Source organism: Lepidochelys kempii, chromosome 9, assembly GCF_965140265.1.
Source record: "Lepidochelys kempii isolate rLepKem1 chromosome 9, rLepKem1.hap2, whole genome shotgun sequence".
Classification (NCBI taxonomy): domain Eukaryota; kingdom Metazoa; phylum Chordata; order Testudines; family Cheloniidae; genus Lepidochelys; species Lepidochelys kempii.
Genome location: NC_133264.1, coordinates 13,429,927 through 13,445,281, shown reverse-complemented (window position 1 = coordinate 13,445,281; position 15,355 = coordinate 13,429,927). Strand labels below are relative to the sequence as shown.

Sequence of the window (15,355 nt, the reverse complement as noted above, 5' to 3'; positions counted from 1 at the left end):
CAGATGTTCCTCTAGTTTCTCCCCTCCCCCCTCCAAAACACACACACACCACACAAGGTCTTGTGGGGTAAAGCAGAAAGAAAGGAGGTCAAAGAAATTGGGTCATGTTCCTGCCTCAGCCTCATCTTTTCTTGTATGATCTTTGGGAAAGTCACTTTACTACTTTTGTGCTCTAGTTTCCCCATCTATAAATGGGTGCAATAATAGGTCCAGTGATGCTTGATTGTATAAGCAATGCTTATAGAGCATGTTCAGATTCCAGTATTGTCAACTCTTTTGATTTTTATCGTGAATCTCATGATTTTTCGTATTTTTCTTACAGTCCTGGCTGCAAGAATCATGCTATTGCATGAGAACCTCTGCTTTTATTTTTAAAAAAAGCACACCAAACAAACATCATCCTTCATGCAGACAAAAGCTTGAAAAACCAAAAGGCAAATAAAAAGAACCCACATTTATTTTTTAAAAAATCTCATGAGTTTTGGAGTCACTCGTGATTTTTAAATATTTGAGGTTGTCAAACACCAAGATGCTCCTATGAAAATCAATAAATATATGCAGAATATTATGATTTATTAAGGTCAGGACGCTCCTAGTATTGATACTTGTGTTGTGGTGGTTCCCAAAGGCCCCAAGCGAGATCAGGACTCCATTGTGCTAGTCACTGTACATATATATGGGAAGAGGGAAGATGTCCCTGCCATGAAGAGCTGATAATTAGGACAATTAAGCAAGATAGAAAATAATGGCCGTGCAACATAAAAGCATCATTTTAAATGTGTCTTGTGATTTACTTTTTAAAACTGAATTACTCGAATCACTCGCTCCTCCCCCCATATTCCAAGTAACTCAGCCAGCATGTTATCTTTCTGTGCCCACCCTCAACTGTCCACCCATGGGTATAGATGCAAGAGAAAAAAACATGACCAATCAGCTGCCTATTTTGGAAAACTGAGCCCCAGAGTTTAAATTCATCATCCAAGCAGATCTTAATTTCTGATGGGGCTCTTATCATTCTGGGGGAAGACCCCTGGTACCTCTTCTGTCAGTGGCGTGCAAGGCATGACCTTGTACATATAGTGAGTACTGGGTTACACTGTGCAGAGGATGCCATCATTATTGCTTGGGTCCCCTCACCTCTTCTGTCACAAATCAAGCATTGCATCCAAGGTCACACAATGAATCAATGTAAGGTTGCCACTCTTGAGGCGCAAAAAACCAAACAAACAAGAAAGGGATGTCCCTTAGCAAGGGTAGAGGAGCACAGAAGGGAGGGGAGTAGGAGACGGTTCTGGGGAGTGGAAACAGGGCCATGCTGAGCAGGAACAGCTGCCACCATGGTGAGGAGCAGCGTGCTGTGGGGCTGCTGCCTTAAGCTCTTTTCACTGCTCTCAGCAGCTTGTTGATCAAGTGGGAAGCTGCAGCTTCTTAACAGTTGTTAACAGCTGCTGTGAGGGAGGAGGAACAGCAGCACCCTCGAGGAGGAGGAGGCGGAAGATAAGTCACCTCTTAGGCTGCTGCTAGGAGGGGAACTCAGCTGAGAAAAACCAAGACTTTTCAAGTCCTGAGAAGATTTATCAATTTCCCGGGACAGCTACCTCAAAAAAAGAAATGATCCTGGGAAAACCTGGACAGGTGGCAACCCTAACTGGGAATACTACCCAGGTCTCCTGAATCCCAACCATGGACTCTGTCTTCTAGACCACAGCTACTGTAAATTTCTGCTCCGCCTTTATTTACTCTACAGTGTATCACCGTGTGTCTAGTAAAATCAGCTTCTGGGCATGTACTCATTTTCTCCAATACATGATGATATGTGCATGCAGATCAGAAGGTCATTTTCTGAAGGCACAGCCGCTAACTGTGTAATGGCTAACACAGAACAAAATGATCATGTACAGGAGAGGATAGGAAGTCCAGTATAGTAATACACTGACATGTAAAGGAGGAGCTAATGCTCAATTCAAACTTCAAGTACCTGTTTCTAATTTGCTGTAGCAGATAGAATCGGAGTGAATCCAGTGCTGAAGAACAGTGTTCACAAAAGGGTAAATACAGCAGTTTACCTGGCTTTTTAAGTTATTTTGTTCGTAACTTGGCACATAAACAGTTCTGAGATGTCTGTTTGGCATTTTACACGTGGTGTAGCTAAAAATGTCCAAAGGTATTACAAATACAGGCTCAACATTTGCACCCGCTGAGATTTGCATAGCATGTAGCTAGTCTTCGGGCACAGTTCTGACAAAAAGGAATAACTCCTAAGCTGTGGGATAGCTCTGTGCTAGAATAGCAATGCCACGCAGACCGTATCCTGATGTGTATTTTGGCACATCTATCTGTATTTGAAAGGTTCTTAAGCAAAGTACGCAGTCATGGCATAAGAGGGAAGGTTCTCTAATGGATTGGTAACTGGTTAAAAGATAGGAAACAAAGGGTAGGAATAAACGGTAGTTTTCAGAATAGAGAGAGGTAAATAGTGTAGTCCCCCAGGGGTCTGTACAGGGACCAGTCCTGTTCAACATATTCAAAAATGATCTGGAGAAAGGGGTAAACAGTGAGGTGGCAAAATTTGCAAATGATACAAAACTACTCAAGATAGTTAAGTCCCATGCAGACTGCAAAGAGGTACAAAAGGATCTCTCAGAACTGAGTGACTGGGCAACAAAATGGCAGATGATATTCAGTGTTGATAAATGCAAAGTAATGCACATTGGAAAACATAATCCCAACTATACATATAAAATGATGGGTTCTAAATTACCTGTTACCACTCAAGAAAGAGATGTTGGAGTCATTGTGGATAGTTCTCTGAAAACATTCACTCAATGTGCAGCGGCAGTCAAAAAAGCGAACAGAATGTTAGGAATCACTAAGGAAGGGATCAATAATAAGACAGAAAATATCATATTGCCTCTATATAAATCCATGGTATGCCCACATCTTCAGTACTGCATGTAGATGTGATAGCCCCATCTCAAAAAAAGATATATTGGACTTCAAAAAGGTTCAGAAAAGGGCAACTAAAATGATGAGGGGTTTGGAACAGGTCCCATGTGAGGAGAGATTAAAGAGGCTAGGACTTTTCAGCTTGAAAAAGAGATAACTAAGGGGGGACATGATAGAAGTCTATAAAATCATGACAGGTATGGAGAAAGTAAATAAGGAAGTGTTATTTACTACTTCTCATAACACAAGAAGTAGGGGCCATCAAATGAAATTAATAGGCAGAAGGTTTAAAACAAACAAAAGGAAGTATTTTTTTCACACAATGCACAGTCAACCTGTGGAATTCCTTGCCAGAGGATATTGTGAAGGTCAAGACTATAACAGGGTTCAGAAAAGAACTAGATGATGGAGGATAGGTCCATCAATGGCTATTAACCAGGATGGGCAGGGATGGTGTCCCTAGCCTCTGTTTGCCAGAAGCTGGGAATGGGCAATAGGGGATGGATCACTGTTCTGTTCATTCCCTCTGGGGCATCTGGCACTGTCCAAAGACAGGATACTGGGCTAGATGGACCTCTGGTCTGACCCAGTATGACCATGCCTATGTTTTTATGTTCTTACATGAATATTTCACTGTGGACAGGCTTTTCAATCACGATGTCTGTGAAATATGATCACTGTGGTCACCAGTTTGCATGTGGAGGTGGGGGCTGTCCATTGTTCTGTGCTGTCTTTTTTCTGTCCTGGCCAGGTCAGGTTTCCAAGCTGTTTTTCTGCCAGACAGTGCAGTCCGTTGCAGGATATGGGCCATCGTGACTGAGGTATTATGTCATGAATACAAAACCATTGTCTGAACGTGCAAGTAAACAATAGCTCAGCTAGCAAACATGTGAGCGAAAAACAAATGCTACTATTCCTCCAACTGTGTATGTGACTTCCATGATCACCATATCCTATATATGACTGCTGCAATTACATATTTAATATATGTCAGAATAACAGACATTTAATTCATAACCTATGACAAAACGCACAGGAATTTTGTAAGATTGATATTAGAAATTTGTAACTATCTTTGCTTTGCGGACAAAACATAAATCAAGTAACAAGAAAAACATCTTTTGGGATAGTAAAAAGAAAAATAAATTGAAATTTATAAAACATCTCACATTTAGAATATAAATCTCCAAAAATAATTGATTTGCTCAAAATAACACAAGAATAATCAGTAAAGTCTTATCCGATGTCCATTGTAGTCAAATGAGCCCCCCCCCCCCCCGCCCCTTATTTCAATAGGCTTTGGGTCAGGCCCTAAATAAATACTGGATTACTGATAATTGTGTAAGAGTCCAATTTGTTGGTGTAAAAACAGCATTGGTCTCAAGATTAACAGAGTTATCTTTCCTCTCCTGACTTTGTGGGGCTAAAATGTTTTTCCTTTCATTGGGGACAAAACTAAGTGGTAGGACATTATGTGTGGTCCACAAATCTGGAATTTGCTAATCCCACTGGTTTGTTAGATTCCAGATTTGTTGCTGCATCTCAGGGTTTTGTGTTGGGAGTTGGATGGTGGGTTGGCTTGGGTTCTGAGATGTTCAGATGAGGTAAGCTTTCTGATGGTTGATTATATATTTTGTTAGTCAGGGTTACCTACTCTTGGCTATGGCAAGTTTATATTTTGTATTTTTTCTAGATTGTACATGCTGGGGAAAGTACTTAGAGGTGTTAGGATGGACACGGCATTTGTAGAAACAGTAAACAAGTAGCAGTTACTGCTGCAGCATTTTGTGGCAAGAGGCATGCATATTAGGTAAGGTAAAGGCATATTACATTCTATTTTGGGGGTTGTGATCTACCACAAGGGCTGTGATTGCCTCAGTGGCCATAAGAAGAGTGTGACATACTATTCACTTCACTGCAGTCCCCCTGCCCATTTTAAATCCATTTGCCTGGATTTCCTCAGATATTGTGGAAGTTAAAGTGCAGAATATTTCCAGTTTAGAATAGGAGATAGTACACTTGGAGAAAGTGGTGAAGAATTAAATGAGGAATATTACCAATATTACATCTGTCACAGGTGAAAAACTACATATATAGATGCGTGTAATCCATTCATTGTTTATAGCCTTCGAGTCCTCCAGGGAATGTCACAAATCCACATGATGTCCCTGAGCGCTAGCTTTTATAGTTCATTTAGATCCGTGAGCTGGATGAAACTTGGGTAAAACTGCAAGCAAGCAGAGCTCCCTGATGAGCAGATGTGCTAAGATTTCAATGACTGGATGGAGGAAAAATACATCCAAATATACAGCTACCCTAAAAAGTGTCATGTGATGCTGAATCCCCTCTTAAGAGAGGCTTTCTCAAACCTGGCCCCATTGGGGAGGGTTGGGCAGTGGCTAGTGGTGGGTGGCCTGAAATTCTCCCACTGCTTATGTCCAGCCTGCCTGGTGTTGCAGGGGAGCAGGGAGGAGAAGAGTGCACAGCTGCTTTAGGGCTTTCCTGTTGGGGAGGTGAGAGAGACAGAACGGAGGAAGTGCAAGGGAGTAAGCGGGCTCAAAGGAGGAGACAGGCAAAAGTAGGAAGGGTCTTTAGGTGCAAGCTATGGGCATAAGGGATAGGTGGTCAGACTAGGGGAATCAACTCCAGGAGGTACAGATGGGGCGGATGTGTGTGCATTGGAAGCCAGAAGGAAGAGAGCAGAGCCAGGGGGAGAACCCTTAAATTTAGAAAACCATTTTTATTATTGACTGTCACATTCCCAGGTATCCTCAATTCAGAAACCAAACTACATTTGTCAGATCAAAATAATCATAATTAATATTTTCTATATGTTGGATTTTAAGTCAAGGCAAATATGGCTGGGACAGAAGAGCCTTCCCATAACTTGTGCCTATCGGGTTTGTTTTAATTGTATTTTGTGCTTTCAACTATGTGATTGTGCATGGATACTTCGTAAGCATAACTTAGATACTTAGTGTCTGATGCTGCAAATATTACCAGGTCTAGTCTCTAAGCCAGTGCTTCCCATTGTTTAAGTCAAGGGACTACATAGGCTAGTAAGAACTGTGCCTAGTAATAGGTGTTTGCAAGATGAGGCATCCAGTTCATCCCTGGGAATTTCTCAGTTACTGTCATCCATCGAGCTTTGTACGATTTCTTCTTTTGCTTAGGGTCTCATGTCTGCCTGTCAATGGATCACCTGCAGCAGTTCTTATTATGTTTTAGCTGGACAGTGAAACAGCATGAAAAACATGATTATGTACAGCAAAGGTCAAATATATTTTGAATATTCAAAATTTTTTTGATGGAAGCAGCAGTTCAAGGAAATAATCGTATCCTACTCCCCTTTCAGTCCTTTTGTAACATACCCAGTAGCATTCTGCTATTATCAGAATCTTTTATACTAGCATTTCTCTTGAAAATAATTGGATCTGCACTATAAAGGTTACAGAAAACAATTTCTCAACAGATACCCAAAGCTTTAGTGAAATAGAAATATCATTCAGTGTTTTTTTTCCATACTAAAACACAGAACATAAACAGCTCACAATCAATTGGTATACTAACTATAACATTGTTCTTCAGACTGGATAATTGTGTGTATGTTGCATCAGTTATTGTGTATTATGATTGTTGTGTGAGGAGCTGTCATTAATAATTACAACTGGTAATGTGTGGTGGGGGAATCTATTATTATTTTGCTTTTTTGTATTTCAGTTTGTGAACGTAATGTTGTCTGTACCTTTCCTTAAAGTAGCCTTCTATTTAATAATTTAGTAGTCAGTCTGAACCATGTTTTGAAGGGGGGAGAAACACGTCTTTAGTTTGCATGTGTATTCTCTGGGGATAGACTATCCAAAAATAAGACTGTAAATAAGAAATCAGTGGCCTTTTCTGTCTTGCTGCATTACATGGGCTTGATGTATGTTTCTGAAGGATTATTACTCACTTGGCTCAAATCAATGCTCTGAGCTTTCCTCTCAGTGATTGATTTCTTTGGGTTAACTTACCATGTACGTGATTTAATAAACACTACAATTACTTCATTAACAAACATACAAAAGCGTCCACAGCGATATGTAAAACCGTTACTATGAGATTTGCAAATTGCTTCAGTCATAACTTTTTTTTCTTGGTATTGCCTAATCGAATGGATAGCACAATAGGGCGTTCATCTTTTGTAGCTGAGAAGCAAAACAAAATTGCTTCTGAGAAACATACATAGGAGGAGGAATTTAGCATAATCAAAATTGATGCTATTTGGGATGAAGGTGAAAGGGGAAGCAACTTCCTGGGATGCTTGTCTTCCATAGCACTTCTGATATATCACAAAAGAAACATTTTCCAGTGCTTTTCAAGTCTCAAATGTTTCTATATCAGACTATGCATTGAACAGAAGCTGCAACAGTCTCATAGCATTCATAGCCCAGAGATGTGTGGAGGCTGAGTGAAATTTATGTAATCATGAATTAAAATTTAGAGAAGGTTTGTATTGATCAAATTAAGAGCCAACGTTGATTTTAAGTGTAAATATTTCAGACAGTATCCCAATACTTAGGACGTATATATGTGGAGTATATGTATCTTTGAAAAGCCCACGGTTCATTCTCATTTAGTAGGGTAGTGGATCTGGAGCCATGTTGTTCCCCAACAACTTATACATGTCAACGTGTGATTAGGGCAACTGAGTCCATTTCACATGTGGTATTCGCACAAGGAAGGATTTGCAGGCTTTGACCATTTGAGATCAGAGTTTAGGGCTGAACTTTGAAGTGCTCAGCACCCATAATGGAAGCCTGATTTTTGTAGATTTCTGTTGTATTTGGGAATTTCCTCTCTTGTGCTACTTCTCTTCCACAGCACCTCTGTGATATTTCACAAAAAGCAGCATTTCCCGATGCTTTTTACTCAAAAACTTTCCTATCTGAATATGTGCATTCAAAAAATTTTATATAAATCTTTATGTAAATTTATATAAATCTCCCCACTGTATTTTCTACTGAATGCATCTGATGAAGTGAGCTGTAGCTCACGAAAGCTTATGCTCAAATAAATTTGTTAGTCTCTAAGGTGCCACAAGTACTCCTTTTCTTTTTGCGAATATAGACTAACACGGATGCTACTCTGAAACCTTCTTTAAGCTGTTATTCATGTCAAACCATCATATATTCCCTAGACGCTGTGAGTACTCAGCTCAGTTTCTTTGTATTAATGTGATTCTGTGCTAAGAGTCTGCTCCAAAGCCTGTTAAAGTCTGTGGAAAAAATTCCCTTTGACCTCATTGGGTTTTGGATCCAGCCCTTTGTGTCTTAGTAGTTCATCTGTCTGCTGTTTAAAAAAAAAAAAAAAAAGAAGAACATTTTAAATTTGCTTCCCACTTTTAGAAATACAAGAAGATATTTTTTCTTAAAAAAAATCTCCAATAGTATCCTGTGCCATAGGAAAGCACTGAACAGAAGTGGTCATAAATTATAATCTCTTTATACATTTTTTGTACTAGAATTATTTGGTTAATGATGGGTGTTGTGTGTGTGTGTTTTCAGTTTGTCCTTAAAAAGCTGTGTGTTTTATTCAGCTTCCCTGGCAGACCAATATAATGAAGTTATCTGGTATTCCAAATGAAATGCGGAGTATTAAATGGGTTAGAAATTATTTAATCTCTTTTGATTTCTTTCAGCTAACGGGAGAGGTGACTTTGCAAATTGCCAGTGAACCAGTTCTGCCCTTTAATGCCCTGGACATCGCATTAGAAGTTCAGAACAGGCTTAAAGGTAATTTTGTTCGAGCAAGACTAATCTCAGCTAACATAAAAAAAGGGTCACCTACATTTCAATACTGAGATTCTCAGTTTCAGAGTAAACAATACCTGCTGATTTTGTTACTCAAACAGAGTCTTTCTATGACGTTGACTGAAACATGATTTTAGTTTAACATAGGATAAATTGTTTACATTTCTTCTGGTCTTACTAAAACAGTTTAATCAATAATTAGTATTAAAATCTCATAATTACTGTCAAAGGTAAGCAACCTCCATGACTGAGCTGCAAGATTTTCTTTCCATTTAATGCTACATTCAGTACAAGCAGGAAGGGGACTCTGAATTTCACAGCCATTTAGGCTCTGTAACTTTCACCATTTGACAAGTGGCCATCTTGCTTGTTTATTTATTACACTAGTTCACATTGGCAGCAGATCACTCCAACTTGCCTCTGTTTTCACAGCCAGTAGGAAGCAGGATAATATACTGTTGAATAATTTGTTTGAGTTGATTTATCAGTTAGATCCTGAAGGCGCTGTGTTTGAAACTGAATGACCTTGGTCTGTGTGTTTGGATCACAGGCTGAGGGAAGGGAAAAAAACAATTCCTGTACCGGGAAAGTAGAGATTTCCCTCAGCACTTGCTGCATCATGGCCTACACATACAGGGGAATTATCACCCATAGAGAGGCAGATATGTCTCCAATTGAGGTGGGGAGAGAAGAGGATATGTTCCCAGTACTAGTGAATTCATCCCAACAGAGGGCTGCAAAGGCAAAAGTGTGGCAGGATGGTTTCCTGGAGCATTCACAAAGGATTGAACTGGAGTGCATGGCCCTGGAAAGGGTTATGTGTTAGAGGCAAATGGTTGTGACGGAGCACCTTTTGTTACAAAGGTCAGGCTGGGTTGGGTGCAGGGGATGAGGGCTCCGGCTCAGGGTGCAGGCTCTGGGGTGGGGCCGGGGATGAAGGGTTTGGGTGCAGGAGGGTGCTCTGAGGCTACGGCGGGGAGAGAGTACTCCCCCCAGCTCTCTCGCCCCACAGCAGCACCTGGGTTGGAGGAGAGAGGCGCCTCTCCCTGCTGCGGCAGCTCCAGGGTTGGGGCTGCAGACTAGGCACCCTTCCCCATGGCCCTAGCAGGTCCGGGCTGGGGCTGGCCACGCCTGGGTCCAGGCTGGGCTGCCCCGGCCACAGAAGATCCAGACCACAGCAGAGTTGGGGCCGGGAGAGGGGTTCCACAGCAGGTTTGGGGCCAGGCCCTGGGTGGGTTCCCTGAGTGCCTGCGTGGCACTAAATAGGCTGCTGAGATGCCACAGAGCTTACAGGGAACTTTTCCCTGGGCCCTTTAAAATCATATGGGCCCCTAGGCAATTGCCACCTTTGCCCACGCCCGTCAGCGGGCCTTTCTTGACACCTCCAGCTCCCCTTCCCCATCATCCAAGCTGTCTCCTCTGGTGCTCATAGATGTGCCAAATATGGCAAGCACTTGCCACGCGAGGCATGATTGTGATGCTGAGAAACATCCGTCCTTGCCATGAGACACCATCACCTTCCCTTAAGCCGTCCAAAGACACAATCTGCTGACATTCTGCCCTTAGTAAAGGTATTGTAGCAGAATGACAGTTCTGGTATAGTTCAGGTTAAAACCAGCTTTCTGTTTAAAGACGGACTCTTCTAAGTGCTGTAAAAGCCACATAGTTAATCATATTGCCTTGAAATGTGATGTGCATCATGGAGCTACAGGATTGTTAGTAATCCAAATTTGGGACCATTTCACCAAGTGGTTCCCAAGATACAGCTCTCTGGAAAACTACCTCTACATTGCATGACCTGGGTGATTGAGGTTACGTTATGGTCATTGAATCTGAGCACGAATCCAGCCCTGTGAGTTGAAATTCAACCCAGGGCAGAAATCTGAAGTAAAAAAAGCAGGCATAGTTCCAGTGCCTCTATGAAAGGGACATTTTTGTTTGGGGGAAATGTAATCTGAGTACAGCAGCATATTCAGAAGGTGCTGAAACTATTTTTGAAAAGAAAATAACACATGGGAATGCTCACTGGGAGGGGAGAGGGGAGCAGGGATGCAAGAGAAGGTGGGAATGGGGGAGAAGGGTTTGTGTCTGCAGCTAGGGATGGGGTACAAGGGAGGGAGGTAAATGCAAATGGGTGGTAAGGGAGAGAAGAGTGGTCAGGAAAAGAGGTAGGGATTAGAGGCAGTGAAAGGAGAGAACACGGGAGGGGTTGGAGAACGTGAGGGGTTGCAGAGGAAATTTGGGGGTTAGGAGTGCATAAATCAGCCCTGAATTCTCCCTCATGTCTGTGCTGGGATCTGACATTGTCCTACCTCTCTACAGTCCCTCTCCTTGCCCACTGTGTGTTGTGGGATGTGGGAGACCCTGCTCCTCTTGGAGAGTATGAGCTCCTGTCCCTGTCCTTCCATGCAAGCTGGGATCTGGGATGAGCGGGGGAAAGGAGGTAACAACATCTGAAATCCAGACAATGAATAGTTAAGATGCCTATCACCTGTGTGGTTGTTGGATCTTGGGATCGAACTGGTGGTCTGTGGCGAAGCGAGCTTCCACCCGCCCTCTTCCTGGATCCCAACAGGACCTGTGTGGTGGGGAGAGCTGGCCAGCATTTGTGGGAGGACCCCAGTTTGGAGGGGAGATGGACTGAGTGGACCTGACCCATGGCTGGAGAAGCCTGGGGCAAACAGCAGCAAATGGAGGTGGGTAGTGGGAGTGAGAGGCCCACCTCAGTGTGCAGCTTGGGCTATATAACCAACGTAGCGTGCGGCCCTCCAGTAAACTGCAGCCTGTGATGTGTGTATGCAGCAGCATAGGGCAGGAGACAGAATGGAGCAACTTCTTTCGTGTTGATGGTGTCTGTAGTACCAGTTCATGGCTTAATGGGATGAGAATGGAAAGGGGAGCTGGAAGTGGTGGGGGGCTACATGTTGCGGGGTGGAGAAGGAGAGACAGACCCAGGTCTTCTTTCACACTTTGTTACTATAGCAGCCACGTAATAAAACTGTTAATGTTTTGGGATATAGAGCAGGGACGAGATTTCTCTCACCAGCCCTGTTAGTAATCACACACTGTAAACATTTCAAGCATGACCATTATCCCCATTCCATTGTAGCAAAATATACAGGAAGGAGGACTGGCACTGAGGAATCACATAGCAACCATGTGGTCTAGTGGAAAGACCACTGGACTGAGACTACTAGCTTTGCCACTGGCCTGCTGGGTGACATTGGGCAAGTCATTTCACCTCTGTGCCTCAGGTTTCCATCTGTGAAATGGGGATAATGTAAAGTTCTTTGAGGTTTACTGATGACTATATAAAAGCATTTAGAAGATTTATATTTAGAAGACTTATAGAGATGCTTTTAGAAGATTTTCTAAATGTGCAAAATCTTCTAAACATCAAGATAGTAATGTACCCTAACTGGTCCTGCAGACTCTAGCCAGTCACAGAACAAATCAGTTGTTTCTCACAAACATCCATGTCAAAAGGGCTTTTCTAATTGGTTGATTTGCTTGTGACCAGTCATGCTCTTCCAAGTGGTCCTGAAGAAATGTATTACTGTCAGAGGGCAGAAATGTAATTTTTAAATACTTAAACCTCCACCACTACCTTTTTATAAGGGCAGTTGGTTAAAGAGAAACATTATTGCACTCAATCCAGCTGTCTAGAATAAATATCTATCCATTGTCACCTATCTTTGAATAAAATCCACATACACCATGTGTAATGAACGTCAGCTGTATAATTCAGTGATCAACAGAGTGCAGGCTCCCAAGTCTCTTTCTGGTACCTGCATTTTTATTTATTTAACAACTTTAAATAACTAGCTAGATGATTCATCATGATTCATACTGGAGTGTGCAGCACAAAGAATAGAAAATGCAGAATAATAAAGTGCCCTTGTTTTCCCTTAAGTGAAATAACACTTGTAATTTTTTTTCTTTTCTCTAGGGTGATGTCACAAGATGTTTAAAATGATATTAGTTAACACATCCTTTTCTTCTGAATCATCTGCCCTTCCAGTTTCAGCCTCTGTGTTTATACATAACATAAATCACACTTTGTCCCATCAGTGAAGTCCACTATCTTAGGATAATATGATTTCTCATGCCCTTATAATTCCCTATGAGTTCAATATCTATAAATACTTAAGGTTTTATGAGAGACTATTAAATAAATTGTTTGTTTAATATAATGAGTGCAGTTTTAGTGTGTGATGCACACAGTATATATAGCTCATCATTTTATATGAAATGTAGTGGGTTTGAGGGCAAAATACTTATCACATTGTTTTAAAACAAAAAATTCCAGTGTAAGCATTCCCTTGTTTTTATGTTAAAAAGGGTGGTCTACATGGCCTCATTTCCAGATATAGAATGATGAACTATTCCCCTAAGCTCACACTCACTGTTGGAGAGGCTTGATTGATATGCACAATCATTTGTATTATATTAAGAATGACAATTCTAAATATTGCATGCTGCTTGATATATAAACACTGCTGATGAAACTAAATGTGCAAGGATCATGCATTCATAGTCCATCTATTATGCATAGACTATGTAAGGATATCCTTAGCTGGACATGATGCTTCCATTGGGTTGTTCGATATCTTTCATTACTCGTATATGGTCCTTGCACTTTTGCTGATATGGGTAGGGGATTTTTATCATTCCTCTTTTGCTTGTGTTTTTACTGCTTCTCCTGGGTGCTCCAAAAGGAGGCATGAAGATGGAGGGGCCATGGCTACCACTGCTGGCCGAGGATGGAGAGCTGGACATTGTGTAACATCTCTATTCACTGCTTGGAACTCAAGAAGGGATTTTTTGCCAGAATTCCCCCTAAAGTGGCTCTAAATGACATAATCTAGGCCTTATCATACACATTCTGCAGAGACCTAAATATTTCAAAATTAAAAGGAACCAGTTCTAACCATAAATTTGCCTTGTCTTTCACTTTGTTGCTCTCAGTAGATATTTTTAAACTGTCAGGTGGATTTTGCAGGGTGCAATTTTATACTTACACACTATAACTGGGCCCTAATGAGATTGTTGAGCTGATTCAAGCATACGTTTATCCACACCAAAAATGGAGTTAGTTTGTTGATATCCAAAAAACCCAAACTTAATGTTCAGATCTAAGGGGAAAAAATACAATATTTTACTGGATGTCAGAAAATAGAGGAATAACACAGTGATTCTGTTAATCTGTTTCAAGAAATCACTAAAAACCAAATGCACCAAACTGTCTCACATCTTTTGCATTCAAAACAGCAGGAGATAGCATCATGTAAATCTAGATCAAAGCATACATTTCTTTCCTTTTTCATTATGACACCAATAAGTTCTAGTTGGCTGCTGATTGCTTATTAACAGAAAGAGAAGGGTTCTGAGTAAAGTAAGAGATTTTATGAAGGTAAATAGTAGCATAAAGATTAAACTTCTGTTACTTTATAGATTTTGTGATTAGATTATTGTTTCTCTTACATTAAACTTCACAGTTTTATGAAAAGACTGCACTATCATTTGATTCTTTAGGATGGTTAATATTGTCTAACGTACTTTGAGACATATGAAGTGTGCCTGTATGGCAAACCGTTTAGAATCAGCCAAAATCTAGCACCTAACCTAAAACCTGTGCTGTTGGGACCCAACACAATCATAGAATCATAGAATATCAGGGTTGGAAGGGACCTCAGGAGGTCATCTAGTCCAACCACCTGCTCAAAGCAGGACCAATCCCCAATTAAATCATCCCAGCCAGGGCTTTGACAAGCCTGACCTTAAAAACTTCTAAGGAAGGAGATTCTACCACCTCCCTAGGTAACACATTCCAGTGTTTCACCACCCTCCTAGTGAAAAAGTTTTTCCTAATGTCCAACCTAAACCTCCCCCTCTGCAACTTGAGACCATTACTCCTTGTCCTGTCATCTTCTACCACTGAGAATAGTCTAGAACCATCCTCTTTGGAACCACCTCTCAGGTAGTTGAAAGCAGCTATCAAATCCCCCCTCATTCTTCTCTTTTGCAGACTAAACAATCCCAGTTCCCTCAGCCTCTCCTCATAAGTCATGTGTTCCAGACCCCTAATCATTTTTGTTGCCCTGCACTGGACTCTCTCCAATTTTTCCACATCCTTCTTGTAGTGTGGGACCCAAAACTGGACACAGTACTCCAGATGAGGCCTCACCAATGTCGAATAGAGGGGAACGATCACGTCCCTCGATCTGCTGGTTATGCCCCTACTTATACACCCAAAATGCCATTGGCCTTCTTGGCAACAAGGGCACACTGCTGACTCATATCCAGCTTCTCGTCCACTGTCACCCCTAGGTCCTTTTCCACAGAACTGCTGCCTAGCCATTCGGTCCCTCGTCTGCAGCGGTGCATTGAATTCTTCCGTTCTAAGTGCAGGACCCTGCACTTATCCTTGTTGAACCTCATCAGATTTCTTTTGGCCCAATCCTCCAATTTGTCTAGGTCCCTCTGTATCCTATCCCTATCTGCCACCGTATCTACCACTCCTCCTAGTTTAGTATCATCCGCAAATTTGCTGAGAGTGCAATCCTCCAGATCATTTAGGAAGATACTGAACAAAACCGGCCCCAGGACCGACCCTT

At 41.6% G+C, this 15,355-nt stretch overlaps 1 protein-coding gene across 8 annotated transcripts in view; it reads left to right on the top strand.

Annotated features, from left to right (window-relative positions):
- NAALADL2 (N-acetylated alpha-linked acidic dipeptidase like 2) overlaps positions 1-15,355 on the top strand; it is a 913,317-nt gene that overhangs the window by 857,266 nt on the left and 40,696 nt on the right. For 7 of the 8 annotated variants that reach the window (XM_073359348.1, XM_073359349.1, XM_073359350.1 and 4 more), the window contains one exon: positions 8,627-8,720. In XM_073359348.1, coding sequence (XP_073215449.1) covers positions 8,627-8,720 — 94 coding nt within the window. Of the gene's footprint in view, positions 1-8,626; positions 8,721-12,687; positions 12,752-15,355 lie in introns of those variants that run through there. The other variant, XM_073359354.1, reaches the window with a different exon arrangement.